Source organism: Meriones unguiculatus, chromosome 1 (assembly GCF_030254825.1).
Source record: "Meriones unguiculatus strain TT.TT164.6M chromosome 1, Bangor_MerUng_6.1, whole genome shotgun sequence".
NCBI lineage: Eukaryota > Metazoa > Chordata > Mammalia > Rodentia > Muridae > Meriones > Meriones unguiculatus.
The window spans coordinates 71,221,282-71,237,593 of NC_083349.1; the positions used below are offsets into that span (position 1 = coordinate 71,221,282).

The 16,312-nt window shown below is 49.7% G+C and overlaps 1 protein-coding gene across 17 annotated transcripts in view; it reads right to left on the reverse strand.

Annotated features, from left to right (window-relative positions):
- Ablim1 (actin binding LIM protein 1) overlaps positions 1-16,312 on the reverse strand; it is a 249,892-nt gene that overhangs the window by 21,988 nt on the left and 211,592 nt on the right. For 11 of the 17 annotated variants that reach the window (XM_060391704.1, XM_060391700.1, XM_021630990.2 and 8 more), the window contains exons 8-11: positions 8,590-8,667; positions 7,756-7,911; positions 4,313-4,348; positions 2,485-2,614 (exon numbers count right to left, since the gene is read on the reverse strand). In XM_060391704.1, the coding sequence (XP_060247687.1) occupies positions 2,485-2,614; positions 4,313-4,348; positions 7,756-7,911; positions 8,590-8,667 (400 nt within the window). Of the gene's footprint in view, positions 1-321; positions 442-2,484; positions 2,615-4,312; positions 4,349-7,755; positions 7,912-8,589; positions 8,668-16,312 lie in introns of all 17 variants that reach the window. The other 6 variants (XM_060391693.1, XM_060391674.1, XM_060391659.1 and 3 more) reach the window with 1 other exon arrangement.

Below are 16,312 nucleotides of genomic sequence, written 5' to 3' on the forward strand. Positions count from 1 at the left end.
ATCCTTTTATATATTATATTTTGCCAGTGATGCATACAAAGACAAAATAATAATATATGTTCTCTAACTGGTAGGAGCTAGATCTTCGTTTCTCAGTACACACCCCATTGCTTTGTACAGAGCTCTTGGAAACGACGCATCTCTCGGAATGCGAGATGCCATGCCAGTTCTAAGGCCGCGCTGGGGCCGTGAGCACACGCGCAGGCATGCTGAGGGTAGGAAGCTCGGGCTCTGAGTCTCGGAGATGCGCCTTATTAGCCTTGCTGGGGAGCTAATAAATCTCCAGTCCACAGGCCTGCCGCCTGCCACCTGCGTCCTTACCTTTGCCATGGGGGAGGAAGTGGTGTCGGAAGGGGGGGTTAGGACGGGAGTCGCTGTGCGAGCAGCTGAAGCTGCTGGTTCGCAGGGGGGACCACCTGTGTGCACCAGGACACAAAAGCTCTGTGCAGCGGGGACCAACCAACCAGGGCGGGGCGGGGTTGAAACAGAAAAGAAGAAAGAAATTAACACAGGGCAAAGCAGGTGCCCAGAGTGGGAGGAAGTGAGCGTTAATCAGGAATCTGAAAAAGGAGGAAGGAAAGCGGGTTAGGGAGGGCCCTGTGGAGGGCAGAGGGCAGAGTCTGCAGTCCAGCTCAGGCAGGTCGAGTCACGAGAATAAATGGCTTGTTGGACACAGTCTCCGGGACACTGGCATGATGGTACCAACCACCCAGTGCCAGGGCTGAGCACCACACACACTCAACAGCTGTTTTTAAAGCGAATTCGACAAGACAGCCTTTGGAAACTGGTGTAAACAGGGGACAGTCATTTCACGAAACCTGAAGAAACAGTTCTATGTAAGGGTCATGTTTTGTTTTGTTTTAAGATGTGGGCTTATCTCACTGGAAACTGTATTTTATTTCCTATTCTTTATGCATAAAGAAATCTGCTCCTTTAGCTGGGCTGGCAGAGTTACACAGGATGCTGCCAGTGCTGGGGTCTAAGGTGGAAATCTGGTAGCTCACAGGGAGAATGGACCATCAAAGCTCAACCCAGACTTGGGAAATTAGAATATCAGCCGGCACACAGAATTTGTAGGGTGGACACCACAAGGATTTGATTGGTCGCCCTTTTAGGCTTCAAAAATATCTTAGTGTCACTGCCTGGTGTCTTGTACATGTGTGTTAGGCTGGAAGAGGAGATGGAGAATGTTCTGGAGGTTGTGGTGTCTATAGCTGAAGAGGCAAAGCTTTATCCTGCTCAGTATAGACAAGGGTTTTTAAAAGGGACAACTGTGGCTGGGTGGCCATTCCCTCGATGTTCAAGATGCTCTCAAAGGACAATTTCCCTGTGGCCACATGCCACACTGACAATGTCAGGGCAGGGTTTAGTAGTCTCAGCATATGTTGTAGGTACATTAGCACCAAAACCATTTCAAATTACCAGAAGATGAAATACAAACTCATGGCCAGGTGCAAATAAAACGACTATAGCTACATACTGAAAAAGAGTATCCTGAAAACATCCATTTAATATCATATGATAAATATTAAAAAGTGTGTTTAAGTCTAGTTGTGTGTGAGGTGCTGAGAGCTGACCTCAGGGCCTTGTACATGCTAAGTGTCCACTCTACCATGAGCCACCTCCCCCGCCTTGTCCGGAGAAACCAATTAATGGGGGGATCAGGAGTGGTCAGTCCCCTGGGTGAGGTAAGCCTGTGACCTTGAACAAGAGACAGCCTCAGCCTCTCTGTGCTCTGATTGTTCCTGTTGGCTTTAATTCTTACACATTTTGTTTGTAGTTAGTGTTTAACTGCGTTCTCCACAGCTTGGCCAGGAGGAAGTTTAAAGTGGAGCCTTCTGGATGTAGAGCATCCTAAGTTCTCTTTGAGGCTTCTCCACAACCCGCAGCCCACAGCAGTCTGGATCTGTGCTGGGCTCCCGCTCTCCTGCCCCACCACATCCACTCACACCGCAGACACCGAGGCCGCTAACGCTCAGAGCACACCAATGTCTGCTGCCACAGGCCGGCTACTCATGCCCGAGACCTTTAGGTTTTCCAGGTCTGATCTTGGGTCTGATCTTGGGGTCTGAAGCAGTCTCAGGCCTCTCACTGTAAGCCTGTAGCCTGGACAGGGCTTTAAACTTTCCAACCAGTGGCTAACATTGGACTTTAGGTGATACCAATAACACAATAAGCGTAGCATTTTCTCTCAGAGACCTCTGTTTTAGGTTTCGTAGGAATGAGATTTTCATCAGTTCTTTACACTCATCCATTGTTTCCTGCAGGTCAACATCCAAGTGTAATTTAATAACTTACAGCGAACACAGTGAGAAAATGACTGACTTTTTTAAGGACATACTAGAAAATAAAGATGGCCACCAGTTTTCGTTCTGCTCTTTGAGGGGGATAGAACTGTTTAATAGTCAGGCTCTCTCAACGTGAAGGACACCACACAGACACACATGCACGCTGTAGAGCAGATCTGGGAAGAACAGTCCTTACCGGGGCGGTGGAAATGCTGGGGTGAGCGGGACGTGGTCGGGGCGTAGCTGTGGCGGCTGTACACCGGGGAACTGATGGAGCCCTGGCTGGTGGACCTGTGGATCATCCGATCCCGGGCATCCTGGCAGCCCTGCAACGGCACCAGGAAACGCGTGAGTCCAGACACCGTGCAACTAGTGGCATCTCTAAGTTAAGCCCAGCCCAGTAGCTTGGGGAAGTGCCATCCTAGGCGTCTTCAGTAAATATTCACGTGCATGGATATTCCAAGGCTAATTATGTTTTGCTCACAGTCAACAGTCATTGTAGTTATTAAAATTTAAAGTATAAAATCTATAATTGCCAACAATGCTAGGTCAGGACTAGAGAAAGGACAGCTCCCACAATCACCAGTGCTATGTATGACTTTAGGCTTTTCTGTGTCCCCCACATCAGATCCCAATGTACTAAGTCTTCACTGTCACCTTGATGGACTTAGAATCACTGTGGAAAACACATTTCTGGATGTGTCCATGTTTGTAGGAAGAAAGAAAGGAATGTGGGTGGCTCCATTCCGTGGGCAGTGCTGAGACAGGGAGCTGAGCACCAGGCTTCATCTCTCTGCATTTTCACAGAGGCTGTCATGTGACCAGCTGTGCCATGCCCCTGTAGCCATGACTTCCCCACCTCACGGACACTATCCTCAAACTGTCAGTGTAATCAGCTCCCGTTTCTCCCTCCTTCTCCCCGTCCCTTCTTCCCAGCAACTAGAAAAGTACCCCAAACACACATGCAACCAGCGAAGAACAGTGGATCCCAGGGTACTGCCCACCCTCTCTCTCCATGATGGTTCAACAAGGGTCCCAGCTGGCCATGTGTCTGGCACACAGCAGGAGCCCGTGGCTCTTGCTTCAGGAGCACTGCCTGACAGGAAGCTCTTGTGTGGCCACTAGCCACACAGACTAAGACTGTTCTGGGGGCAGCTCAAGCTCCCAAAGAAGCTGGTGGCTGCCTGAAATCACTAACTACTTCTCAGCCTGGGAAACAGTCCAAGGAAATAATTCTAAGTGACCTTTGTGATATCTCAAGGGAAAACTTATATTATGTGCTCAGCAAGTGGGAGAAGAATGAGAAAACAGAGTCCATCACTTTCCTCTGACATAATACTGCCACTGGGATGTCACCTAGGTCCAAACTCAGAAGAGAATGTCTATGGCAACAGGCCCTGGGTTTGATCCCCAGCATTGCATAAAACAAGCGTGGTGCATGCCTGTAACCCCAGCATTCAGGAGATGGAGGGTCATTCTCCACCACACAGTAAGCTTGAGCCCGTCTGGAATCCATAAGAGCCTTTTCAAAAACAAACAACCCCCCCATCCCCAAAACAAATAAACAAACAAACTACCCCGCAAGCTGTGCATATTTGGATAGTCCAGAAGGAGAGACGCCATCCTCCACACACAGTGCTTCAGCCTAGAGATTTCGCTGTAATGACTCCAGCCACTTTGGGCATTGTAGCGTTAGTGTCTGTATCTGTCGCCTAAATGCAGACAGACAGGCGCCAGGGACCCATACTGGACAAGGCCTCAGGTCCTGCAGACAGATCCTGCTGCTGTTCCTACTGTGGTGCAGGCCTGGCTCGGGAGCAGGCCTGGCTCGGCAGCAGGCCGCTTTTACTCTCTTGCCCCCTTGAAAGTGTGCTGCTGCCCTATGGCCCTGGCTCATGGGTACAGTGACTCTCACAAGTGTCATAATCGGTTCTGCTGTCCCTTAGTACATACATACTTTGCAAGTACAAACAAGACCCAAGCCCCTCCCATTCCCCCCGTGAGTCTGGACAAAGGGTACTTACTTCTGCAGATGGAGTGGGAGACAAAGTCCTCGGAGACTGGAAGAACAAGAGAGAATTTAAAGTCAGCACCCACTCCCCGCCAGTTTGGAGGACACTTAAATCATCACCCCAAACATACAGTCAGCATCAGCTGCTGGTTTATTTGGAGGACAGAGGGATGATGGGAAGTTCCAGCAACGTTCCCAGGAGACTTTAATGAACATGTTGTGGGACTGTTGGAACCACTCTCCTTGCATGTCTAACTGTGTTTCTGCTACAGCTGTTAGGACAGCCAAGGGGACACAGGATTCTGTTACCATGGCTTTTAACTAACTCACAATCACAGCCATTACTGTAAGGTACTTCTGCAGGTCTGCGATGGCCCCTCACACCACATGCCCTCCCGTGTCTGTTGTTTGGGGTTGACAGGCTTCCCTTGTCATCAGCAAGTGTCGCCCCAGGACCTTTGCACTGGTATCTCTTCTGCCCCTTGGTCAGGCTTTCCTTCATCACACTAACTTCCTGGGAGCCGCTTGCCCATGCTGTCCCTCATCACACCAACTTCCTGTGACCCCATTCACACGTTTCCTCATTGCAGTCACATCCTGTGATCCCTTCAGAACCTCCTGACACGTCTCGTCATGTCTGCATCTTTGCTGACTGGCTCCTGCTTGATTCTGTTTGCAGCCCTGTATTCCCAGTGACAAGGGTGTATGGTCAAGCACTATTTGGGGGACTCAAGGGCTATTTTTGGAGTGAGTAAAATGTTTACAACCAAATACAAAGGGCTTTAGCTAGAACTACAAGCAGAACTTCAGAGGACTTGGCCTGAGCAAGGGGTGGGGTGGCGAGCGCCCTGCCGTTAGGACTTGTTCCTTTCCCACGCTATGAGGAGGCTGACAGGCCCACTCACAGGCTTCCCCTGGTCTCGGGGGCCGTACCCTCTCCCTAGGGCTCAAAGCTTTGATGGACAAGGATGGCCGCCCTGGGGAGCAAAAGCTGCTCTTGACCTTGCCAGTGGTGGGCTCCCTGACCCCTCTCACATACCTCCCAAATGTGCCAATAATGACATCCCAATTTAAGGTTACTTGGTGTGTGAGTAGGCCAGAGGTCAATGTCAAGTGTCTTCTTCAATTGCTTTAGTTTTTGAGAGAGTTCTCTCATGGGCCCTGCAAGCTCACTGACCCACACTGCTAGACAGAGACCAGGAACCCTCCTGCCTCCCAGCTCCAGGATAACAGGCACCTGCTGCCAAACTCGCCATTTTCATGTGAGTTCTGGGAATCAAGTTCAGTCCTCACGCTTTGTGGCAGCACTCATCAACTGAGCCTCCTCCCCATCCCTCCGTGTCTTTAGAATAATGCATGGCTTCACAAAATGAGTGTCACAACTAATGGGATAAACGCTAGGGTAGCTTGTAGCCATTGTTCAGTGGCAAGATCCATGCAGCCAAAGGGAGTTTATTAATAGATCTGATTTCTGTCCCAAAGGGGCATCCTCTCTGCACAGAGAAAGCCACGGGCTGGCGGTTTACAGAGCAGACTGTGAGAACTTGTGGGAAGGATGCTTTTGTCAGACGCCAAGTATTGATCTAATCTAACATGACAAGTTTACTTTCCAAAGTCCCGATTCAGTGTCAATTCCAAGATGAATGTCTGCTTGACATCTGGCTGCTCCAGAGGGAGCTAGTGGAAAAATAACAACAACAACAACACACACACACACACACACACCCCAAGAGAGGCAGGAGCAAGTGCACCTAGCACACGTGTGCCCTTAAAACCATAATAAATACATAAAAAGGGAACAACGTTCATTTGCATCTAGACATCTTGAACTTCAGGAAATCCCGACCACCGACCACCGACCACCAGTCTTTATGTTCCTTGTTCAGGAAGCTTCCTTGACCCTTGAAATTCAATCAACTGGCAGTACAGCACATACCCACCAGATGGCACTATGGGAAAATGCATGTCCCTTGCCAGGCTGGACCTGAAAGCAGGACACGCTTCAGAATAAAACCCAGATTAGAAACAAGCAAGTGGGAGGAATATTGTAAATTATGAATACATAGGATCCTTAAAAAACAATAAATACCAGTGTGTATACTTGGGAATACATCAATCCAGCCACCACATTTTCATGGCTTTGGGGGAAGAGGCTTTGAGACAGGATTTCCCACCATCCTCCTGCTCAGTGTCCCAAAGTCCAGGAGGATGCAATGGCCTTTTGCTCATCTCCTGCAAGTCTGGGATGCCATGAGCTACAACCTGCTCTCACTCTGGCTGAAGGGCCAGGTTAAGTCTACTGCATGGTGATCTCTCTCTGAATGGAGTCCAGTCAAGTTGCAGGTGACTCTGAACAAGCTGCAGCGGCAGCGTGAGTGGCATGTGAGGTGAAGCACGTGCCTGCCAGTCTGCTGCTCAAGCTTCCAGGGTCAAGCCGCAATAACAATAAAAATAAGCAAAGGACCTAGGTGTGGTATCACAGCCCTTTACCTAAGCAGGCAGATCTCATGTTCGAGGCCAGCCTGGTCTACAAAGTGAGTTCCAGGACAGCCAGGGCTACACAGAGAAACCCCGTCTTGAAAAACCAACCAACCAACTAACCAACCAACCAACCAACCAACCAACAAATAAATAATGGGAAAATTAGGATAAATGGAAGAAGCCAATGAGCAGGGTGGGTGGTGGCACAGGAGTCCCTTTCCGTCCCTCTCTGCTGAGAGGCTTTGGCCTAGGAGGGCAGGCCTGCTGGCTGAGCAGTAACAATCCTTAAAAGGGGCCACAGCAGTGGTCACTGCCACTGCTCTTTGCTTTTCAGTTTCTTTAACTGAATGTAAATACATGTAAATACCTATGGGAAACTGTCTGTCATTATTCTGTCTTCCTGATGAAGAAACCAGGATCATGAGGAAACCAGGATCACAGTGGCTTTCACATGTCAGTCAAAACCATCAGGTGGTGATATCTTAGGCTGAACCCTAGTAGCTGATTGTAGGAACCCCAAGCTATCCCTCATCTACACTGTCTCCCTTCCCACACCCCTCCATTAAGATATGGGAAACTGGAGCCACGGAAATTTGAGGGTGTGGTCTCATCTCTCATGATCCCTAAGAATGTACTTCCAGCTAATCTCAAGGCCAACATAACCCATGACCTCCTTCCCTTAACACCCCCCCCTCCCACACACACGCCCTCAGGTCCCACCCCAGCATGGCTACTGTTCCATACCTAACTCATCCTTCACTGTCTTAATATGCAATCAGCTAATCTCCTACCTCGATACACCCAAGTTTAGGACCAGGGTCATGGGTTGGTTCTGAATTCCTCAGCGTACCAGAAACCTCCAGAGGACAGGCAAGGTCTGACCTAGCTTGACCCCAAACAGACGTCCTTACACAGGTGAGTGGGAAGGGTACAGTTGGAAGGCCGTGCTGTTTGCAAGCCCTGGGAACCCGTTACCTCTCCAAGGCTCTGTCTCTCCTGCTTGTCCTCGTAGCCTGATGTGTAGAAAGGCTCGTACGTAATGAGATCCGGGCGTTCGATGTCATAGATTGCCTTGACCTTGGGGATGGCTGCTAAATCCTTGTAATCCAGGATCTCATTGTCAACCTTTGCCTGGCATAGTTAAAGGGAGAGAAAAGTCAATCCTCTATCACAGCTAGTGGAGAAATTATCCCTGGAGCCATTTATGCCTCCTTTGTGTAAAATGTGATCCTTAAACCAAAATGCCTTACTGAGTAACGTCATACCCTTTAGGAAGTTGCCTATTGATGTGTCTATTAATCACACTTAAAAAACAAAAAACAAAAAACAGGAAAGGCTTAGGAAAGGGTGTGTGTAGAATTCAGTGAATAGAGAAATATGTCAACCTTCAGAACAGTTTCTTAATACAGAGAGGAAAAAAAATCTCAAATAGATGGTTAATAAATCTTTGTAGATAGCTAAACACAAGTACTGCCTGTTGAATAAATTAAATATATTTTTGGCAGAATTTAATAATACTTGCAGCAGCATTATAAAATGTGCAATTAATTCCCAAATATCTATATACATGTTAGATGTAATGACCTTCTAAGCCCTAAGTGACTGCACGTCAGGTCCTCTTTTCCTCTGATGATCACAGATGGAATTATTTTGGGAAGCATGCCTGAGACGTCAGAATGGCAAAGGGACATCAGGGTCTTCTAACAGAGACCTCTGTGGAGCACCTCCCTTTCTGGGACTCTCTATCTGGCTATTCCAGTCGCCAACTCCCCTGCTCCCCAAAGTGGCCCTTCCAGAAGTGGTACTTACATAGATGGTGTGGCCTGGCGAGCCAGGGATGCTGGAGCCTGGTCTGGAGTAAATACTCTCAGAGGATGTCCTGGTGGGCTAGAAAACAAACAAGCAACTGTCAGACTCCTGCCATGGTCTCCAGAGTCTAGACTGGCCCAGGCAGCCCAAGCTCCACAGAAAGCTCAACCAGCTAAGGAGAGGCCTGTGAGTGTGTGAGTGTGGTGTCAGAGGGAGATATGCACTTGAAGGGAAGGGCCAGGCTTTCAAGGTCCTTCCTCTTCCGTGTCCCTTAAAGAACCCGGGCCTTGAACTTGGAGTGTATCTTGATGCTGTGCACTTCCGCCCAGCTCCATGGCCAGCCGAGCACCCAGCTCTGCTCCTCAGAACCATGGCAGTGCACAGCCTTGCAGGCCGTGGGCTCCCTGCTCTCACCTCTGCCTTTCTCACACTTACTTGACACTGGGGGGAGGGAGGGGCTGTTATTTCAAAAGAGAAACCTTTGAAGAGCCTGATTCCTCTTCAATGTGCTGCTTTTGCCTATAGGGCCAATTTAGTGTAATGTGGATCCCAGCCTTCTCCTGCCCTGTCAGCCATCACCTGCCCTCACTCACAGAACAAGCTTGTGTCCCTACCTCAAGGCTTTTATCCTGGCTGCTCTACTGCCTGGCCCACTCTCACCACCAGTTTCTCTTGGTTGGCTCGTTATTACTTCCTTCAATCTTAACTTAAACTTGACTCCTCATAGGCTCCACTTCTTCCTCAGTCCACAGGCCACTGCACTTGCTGTGGTCTCTCCTAGCCAACCCTAAATTTTCCTTCCTGCACAAACTCCCGATGAGATATTTTCTGACTTCCTCACATTGTGTCTCCTCTCTTGTAAACATTGCCCTGGTTTTCCTGTTATTAGAGGAACAGTACACAGAGGTGGAAAAGCTTGGAGGAAAGAATGAGCAATCATTTATTTGTAAGCAAATGTTCAGGTCTATTACACAGCTTACACCTAACAGAGCCCCTGGGAGGATGGAAGAGGGGGCACAGGACAGGAAGGAGAGGTATGGACTTGACTGGCCTTCACCTCTGGTTGGCATGCTCTGCAACACTCTCTAGAGAAGCAAGGCCCTCCCTCCTGAGAGTGCTGCTCTTGTCTGTGCAGCTACTTCCTGGAGGGCAGAATCTACAAAGCCAAAAGCTTTCGTTCCCCTCTGAAGCAGGCGTTTCCGCTCAGTACCCTGAACATGGCAGGAAGCAGCCAGAGCTTGTGCACGCCAGACACCACAAAGGCAACCTGGCCTGCGGTGGTCACTCACTGTGGAGACTGCGCGGCCACACTCCAGCCAGTGGCCTGGGACTTGTGCAATGGCTGAGTGGAGGTGGTGGGAGAATGACACGCCCTGGAGGTGTGCCTCTCCCCAGCCCCCGTCTTACACCCGGCTCTCCTTTAATTGTGATCAGAGTGACAACTTTCCAGGAGCAACAATCCCTCACCACCTGACACTGCTCAAATATGTCCGGTTCCAAGGCCCTGCTTCCTGGCCCAGACATAGACCTGGCCCAAGCAAAACACAGGGCCACTTTAGAGAAAGAGTTGTCCCTTCAAAGTGTTGGACACAGTAATGAACACATGAAGTGTGTGTGTGTGTACATATGGAGGCCAGAGGACAGCCTTGGTGTCATCCTCGGGAATATGGTCCCTGACACAGGTCTCTTGTTGGCCTCCAGTTCACAGTCAGGCTCAGCTGGCTGCGAAGCCCACCAGCCGTCCTGAATGTAGGCTCACAAGCGTGTCCCACCTCGCCAGGCCCTCTTATGCTGCTTCAGGATGGAGCTCAGGAGCATGAGGAAGGTACTTCACTGACTGTGCCATCACTCCAGACCCCGAAGGAAATGCCAAGTAGCCACACAAGGACAGCAACTGTGTCTCAGTTTTACCGGCACTGATCTACCCAATGACCCAGTGGCACATGTCCCCCCACTTTATGCGTGTGCCAACCCACAGAGGTAGGAGGGGGCAGGAGTTAGCCTTTGCCTCCACAGGTCCCAGGTCCAAGGACAGAAGCCCCGAACTGCATTCCCACCCACGCAGCTGTGGGAGGGAGGGTGTGCAAGCAGCAGAAACACACTGAGTCAGGGCAGAAATACAGTGCATGAGAACTGCAAATACTCTTAAAACAAAATCAAAGTGTTTTACCATGTAGGCTAGCATGGCCCAAACCTGTAATTCCTTTAGTTTGGCCCCCCAAGGGCTAGGATTACAGTCACGACCCCCAAGCCTGTGCCCTGGATACACTCTCACTGTAACAACCCCACAGGAGCCCTGGCTGGGGGCTGGGGAGCAGAAGGTGGTGGCTTTCAGCTGCTGGGACGACTGTGCTCCTGGGACACGCAGCACACTGGCCCTGGCGCTCTGGGCTGTGTCTGACGTTGTTCCGAGGGTAGGTCAGTGAGAAGGTCTGTATTCCCAGCACATTCCCGGGGCTGGCTCTTGTACTGCCCGGCAGATGGGAACAGAGCTGAAGACCAGCCTGAGCACGCTGGGAAGGGCCCCTGGGCTCACTTTGGTGGACAGATTCTGCAGACAGACTGGTCTCCTGAGCCTGACCCAGGGCCACAGGCCTGCAATCCCACACACTCTTAAGTTCAGGACCTGTGTAAGTATGGTCACAGAGCGAGTTCAAGGCCAGCCTGGACAATGTAATGAAACCCAGCCTCAAAATGAAACTCCAGAGGAGGCTGGCTGTACAGCTCAGCAGAGCGCTTGCCAGATATGCACAAAACTCAGTCCCAGTTTCTAGGACAAGGACTGTGAGAAACGAAACAAGCAAAACCAGGATGGGCCTCCTGGCTGGCCTGGTGGGCCTCCTGGCTGGCCTGGTGGGCCTCCTGGCTGGCCTGGCGCGCCTCAGCTGCTTCCCTCCCTCCTCCCTGTCTCCCTGACAGGACTCTCCAAAGCCTTTATCTCCTGCTATCTGTATCACAAATACTGTTTGGATAAAGGCTTGAGGCGTTATTCAACACTTTGGACTCTTGTCAAACCCCATCTGGTGCTCTCTGGCTCTAAGTGACCCCTGCTTATTAGAGGCTTACCACAGTTCTCTCCTGTACTCCTGTTTTGATAACCGAACCATTTCCAAAGGCAAATCAACTGGTCACCACACCTGCCTGGGCTCAGTCAGACTTCCTCGACACCCGACCCTTTAGACTCTCCTTATCTGGGAGTACTCCAGGCAAGCTGACATTCATAAAGTCTTCTGTGTTACTCATCATTTGCCACAGGGTCACTCCACTCTGTTCTGCCCACCTGCCGTGCCCCTCTTCTGTAGGTAGGCTGTATCCCTGCTTGCCCTTTTCCACGAAAACCCTCCTTTGCCTTACTAGCTACATTTGGACAAAACACAGCTGTGTGTAACATACTACAGTTAAAGTCTGCTTTCGGAATCAAGTCACTCTCTTTGAATCCTGGTGATAGTTTTCTTTTTCAAAACTTTGGGCTTCAACTTCTACTTATAAACTTATAGACTTATCAACTAAGTCTCCAGGGCTGAGTGAGAGGGTCAGCATGCAGCTCCAGCATGTGCCCCTGGTTTCCTGAGAGGCAGTGGTACCCAAGTTCTGCACATCCTGAGAATTCTCTTTTCGCATGTGAGATGAACGGACCCGTTCACTATCTGCAATCCGCTGCAGCTACAGAGCTTGCACTCATCTGGGTCCATGTTCTCACAGGCGATTTGTCACACCTATGGCCCATTCCTGCCTGGAGTTGTCTCTTCCTTGAGGACTCTGGGCAAGGATTCCAGTCCCTTCCCACACAGTGACTTTTACCTGAGGTTCACTCCAGCATTTAACACCAGTTCTTTCCCATGACCGAAGCAGTGGCCCAGCCCTGGCCTGGCCTGGCTGCCCTACGGTTCTGGGTTTGCTGCTCCTTGGGCTCTGCTCGAGGTTTAAACAGCACAGGGTTTTGCCACGGCTCCTAATGGCTTTCTGGGAAGATTAGCTCAACCCATGGAGATTAGAAAATTCTGTCTGTGTGTGTGTGTGTGTGTGTGTGTGTGTGTGTGTTGTTTTCTTGAGACAGGGTTTCTCTGTGTATCCCTGGCTGTCCTGGAACTTGAGTTGTAGACCAGGCTGGCCTCGAACTCACAGAGATACACCTACCTCTGCCTCCCCAGTGCTGGGATTAAAGGTGTATGCCACTGTGACTGGCCCTAGAAAAGTTCTCTTTTAAGAAGGTAAAATTACTTTTAAAAACTGAACAATTATCCTTGGAGTTTTGATCCTAACTGTTAATAACCTATTTTATTTTATTATTTTATCTTAATTTCTGGTCCTGGGACTGAAGTAACAGCCTCACACACTCTAGGCAAGCCCTCCCCCACCAGCACCTCTTCTATCTTATGTGTTGAGAAGGAGCCTAAGTTGATGGCCCTGAACACGTATGTAATCCTGGAAGAGACCCTAGCCAGCTCTGGCAAGCACTGCCCTTCTCTCCCATCTGCTCTTCTTGCTTTAGAATCCGTTAGGCTACAAGGTTTTTAGCGCGCCCTCAAGGTCCTATTGCTTATTTAGCCACTTCCTCCACCTCAGACTGACTACCACTGTCCAGCCTTCAAAGTACTGAAGCCCAACAAGGGAAAGGCCCCTTTGGCTCACCTAATTAACATGACCAATTAAATTAAACACCTCATCCTAGTTAGGGCCCTGCTAGCATACCTGGCCCTCACCTCAGCATGGGGCTTCCCCTTTCCTGGAGGCCCTTAACTACATAAACCAGACATTTTGGCTCCTCTGGCCTTTCTCTCTTTCTCTCCCTTTCTCCCTCTCTCCCTTCCTTCCCTCAACCCCCCTCTCTTCTGCTGTCCTCTCTTATTCTGTATCTCTCTTCTCTCTCTCACTCCTCCTCCAGCGCTGCTCCCAATAAACCTGCATTTATATAATTCTGTCCCACCTTTAGCTCATTAGGACTGATAACTTATCAGTCCCAACTCTTCCCCTTGTACATTTGCCTAAGGGCCACTTCTGTCTCCTCTCTCCAGAGTTAGTCCTTTGTCCCCTCCAGGGCAAACATACCTGCCCCCTCTTCCTTGTTTCCATCTCCCTGTCCCTCATCCTCTATCCCCTGTCTTTTCTCTTCTCCCTGCCCTCTGTCCCTCTGGGACAAATAAATCACCTTTGTGCTGAGAGCTTGGTCCTGAGCCTTTCCTTTCTATCTTCCTGCATTAGCTTCCTGAACAGCTGGCACTACAGCTTAGCTCCAGAAATTTACATTCAGTTAGAAACATCTAGGCTTTTATAAATAAACATCTTATTACTGAAGAAAAAAAAAAACACAACAAAACAAAACTATTTTCCTCCTAGTGGAAACAAGACTTGCCCCCATGGTCAGATCCCTCCTGAGAGAGCCCAGACTGCAGACGCAGCATGAACCACCCACAGGGAAATCCACTTCAGCCTGAAGCCCCCGTGTCCGGAGTGTGCGCTCATCAAACGCCCTCCTCAGCTGTCCCTTTTTATCACTAACCTCCACTGTCCCTCACAGGCAGCAGCAAGATCCTGCAGATGACCCACATCCGTGTCCTTACGTGCGATTATGTAACCCACATTGCTGACTTGAGGTCATTCAGGTTCCCAGAGTCTCCTGGGCGACCTGATGAACTGGATTTACCAGCTAGCTTGTCGGCAGCCTTTGTTTCTGGCACGCCTTCCAAGAGTTTGTCTATATTCTTCTCTCTCTCTCTCTCTCTCTCTCTCTCTCTCTCTCTCTCTCTCACCTTAGACACCACTCCCAAAGAATGCCCACTTCTCTTTTATTCTTTTATTCGGAAGAAGAAAGGGCAGGGCCAACAGCTGTAGGAGCAAGCACCTTTCCTTTAAACACTTTTGTCTCCACACGAAACAAAACAACAACTTGAAAGTAGAGTCAGAAAAAACGAAGCTGATTCTTCTGATGCCCTGTTTGGTGGGGTTGGGTAGGAATGGGGCCATTGCTGGCTGTGGGCTCTGGAAGCACTTTTCCAAGAAGATGAGGCAAATACTGTAATCTTTATTTTGACATCAGGAACTAGGAGCCTTCCTTCTCTGGGCCCCTAGTTGCAGAGATCTGCCCTCACCCAGCCTTTCAGAAAGGGTCATTTGCTCAGCTTTTATTTCCTCAGCATGCTTTGCCACATTCATTCTGATTTCACAAAAAGTGTTACTGTTTTGTTTTTTTTAAATGGAAAGAGACCTCCCTGGGATAACAAAAGTTTATTTCAATGACAGAAAGAGCAAAGGGCAAAGAGCCTGTCTTCGCTGCTCTGCAGCTGGATGACTGAAAAGGCGGATTGGTTTTTTGTTCCCAATAAGTCTCTTAAAAAACCTTCTGTCCGTTGATTCCTTTGTCTTTTCACAGCAGGGGAAGGCGGACTGAGTGGACAGACCTTAACGTTTAATTCACAACCTGCTTTAACTACTGACCATTAAACACCAGAACTCTGAATTGTGGGTGGAGACATGACATTGACACATTCCATAGCAAAGAACTGGAAAGCCTTTGCTGCCCCCCCCCCAGCAGGTGCAGGATGCAAAGGCAGCCTCCATCTAAAGCCTTGCTCTAAGAAGGTGGGAAGAGCCTCAGGCAACCAGATCAAAGACCTCAGCTTGGCCCGGGGCTACTGGTGGAAGGCGGCCACATTATTCTAAGCTGGTGCTTACAGTACCTGCCTGGGGCCTTTCTTGGAGTTCACCAGACCAGGGGGTGACAAGAGCTGCAGAAGAAGGAATCCTTTTAGAATCTGTGTGCACTAAATATAAGTCAAAGGGAAAATGAACTCCTCTGGGGGAAACCATTCGTGTTTGGGGATGATGAAGGAAGGGCCTCTAGATACTCAGAGACCATTTCAGGAAGGTCAAGGGTCTGGATGTCTCTAGGTGTCTCTGACCGAAGAGGCCAAAGTCTCAGAACAGAGCAAACAGCAGCAACGAGGCAGTGGGCACTGTGATGACAGTAATGAGGCAGCAACCACATGACTTCCTTGTTCCACACACACACAAAGACTTGAAGCATCACCATTTGGGGAAAATGCACTTGGGGAATCTGTATGGGTTTCAGGAAGAAACAGCCTAGTGCGTGCCCACTTGGTAGGCTGGTCACTGAATGGCAGCAGGAAGGCCTTAAAAACAAGGAAGGCGGTGGCTACCAGCCCTCCACGGGCGGGCGCTCCACCTGCCACGGGTCGGCAGTGCGCTGGCCTTCGCCTGCATGCTGCTGCCGCCTAGGGCTAACTCCTCCAAGTAAACGCAGAGGGCGTGGCTGAAAGGGCTTCAGAGAAGAAAGCCGCAGCACTTTTGGTAACCCAGGCTTCTGAAGGATCCGGGTGAAGCAGCCTCCAGCTCTGTCCCGGCTAGAGAGCGGAGGGCTGGACAAACAGCTTTCTCCTTCCCAAGCTGTTTACAGCTTTCTGAGTGGAGCTAATGTTGACTGCACTGATTGCTGAATAATGAGAATCAGATGTGCCTTTCCAACAAGACTTTCCAATGGAGGTAATATTAAAAACAGGCCCCCGCCCAGCAATCTGCTCCAAATTTCTCAAACTAGGGGCCAGAGTGTGCCCCCCCCATTAGAAACAAATAAAAATCTACTTTGGAATAGTATTTTCCTTCAACCGGGCTGGTGTGGGATGCATCCTTTGGCTAAAGCTTTACTAGGGGAGGTGGCTGGCCCTAGCTAAGAGAATTCTGTGACTGAAAAGGAAGCTTGTGGCCA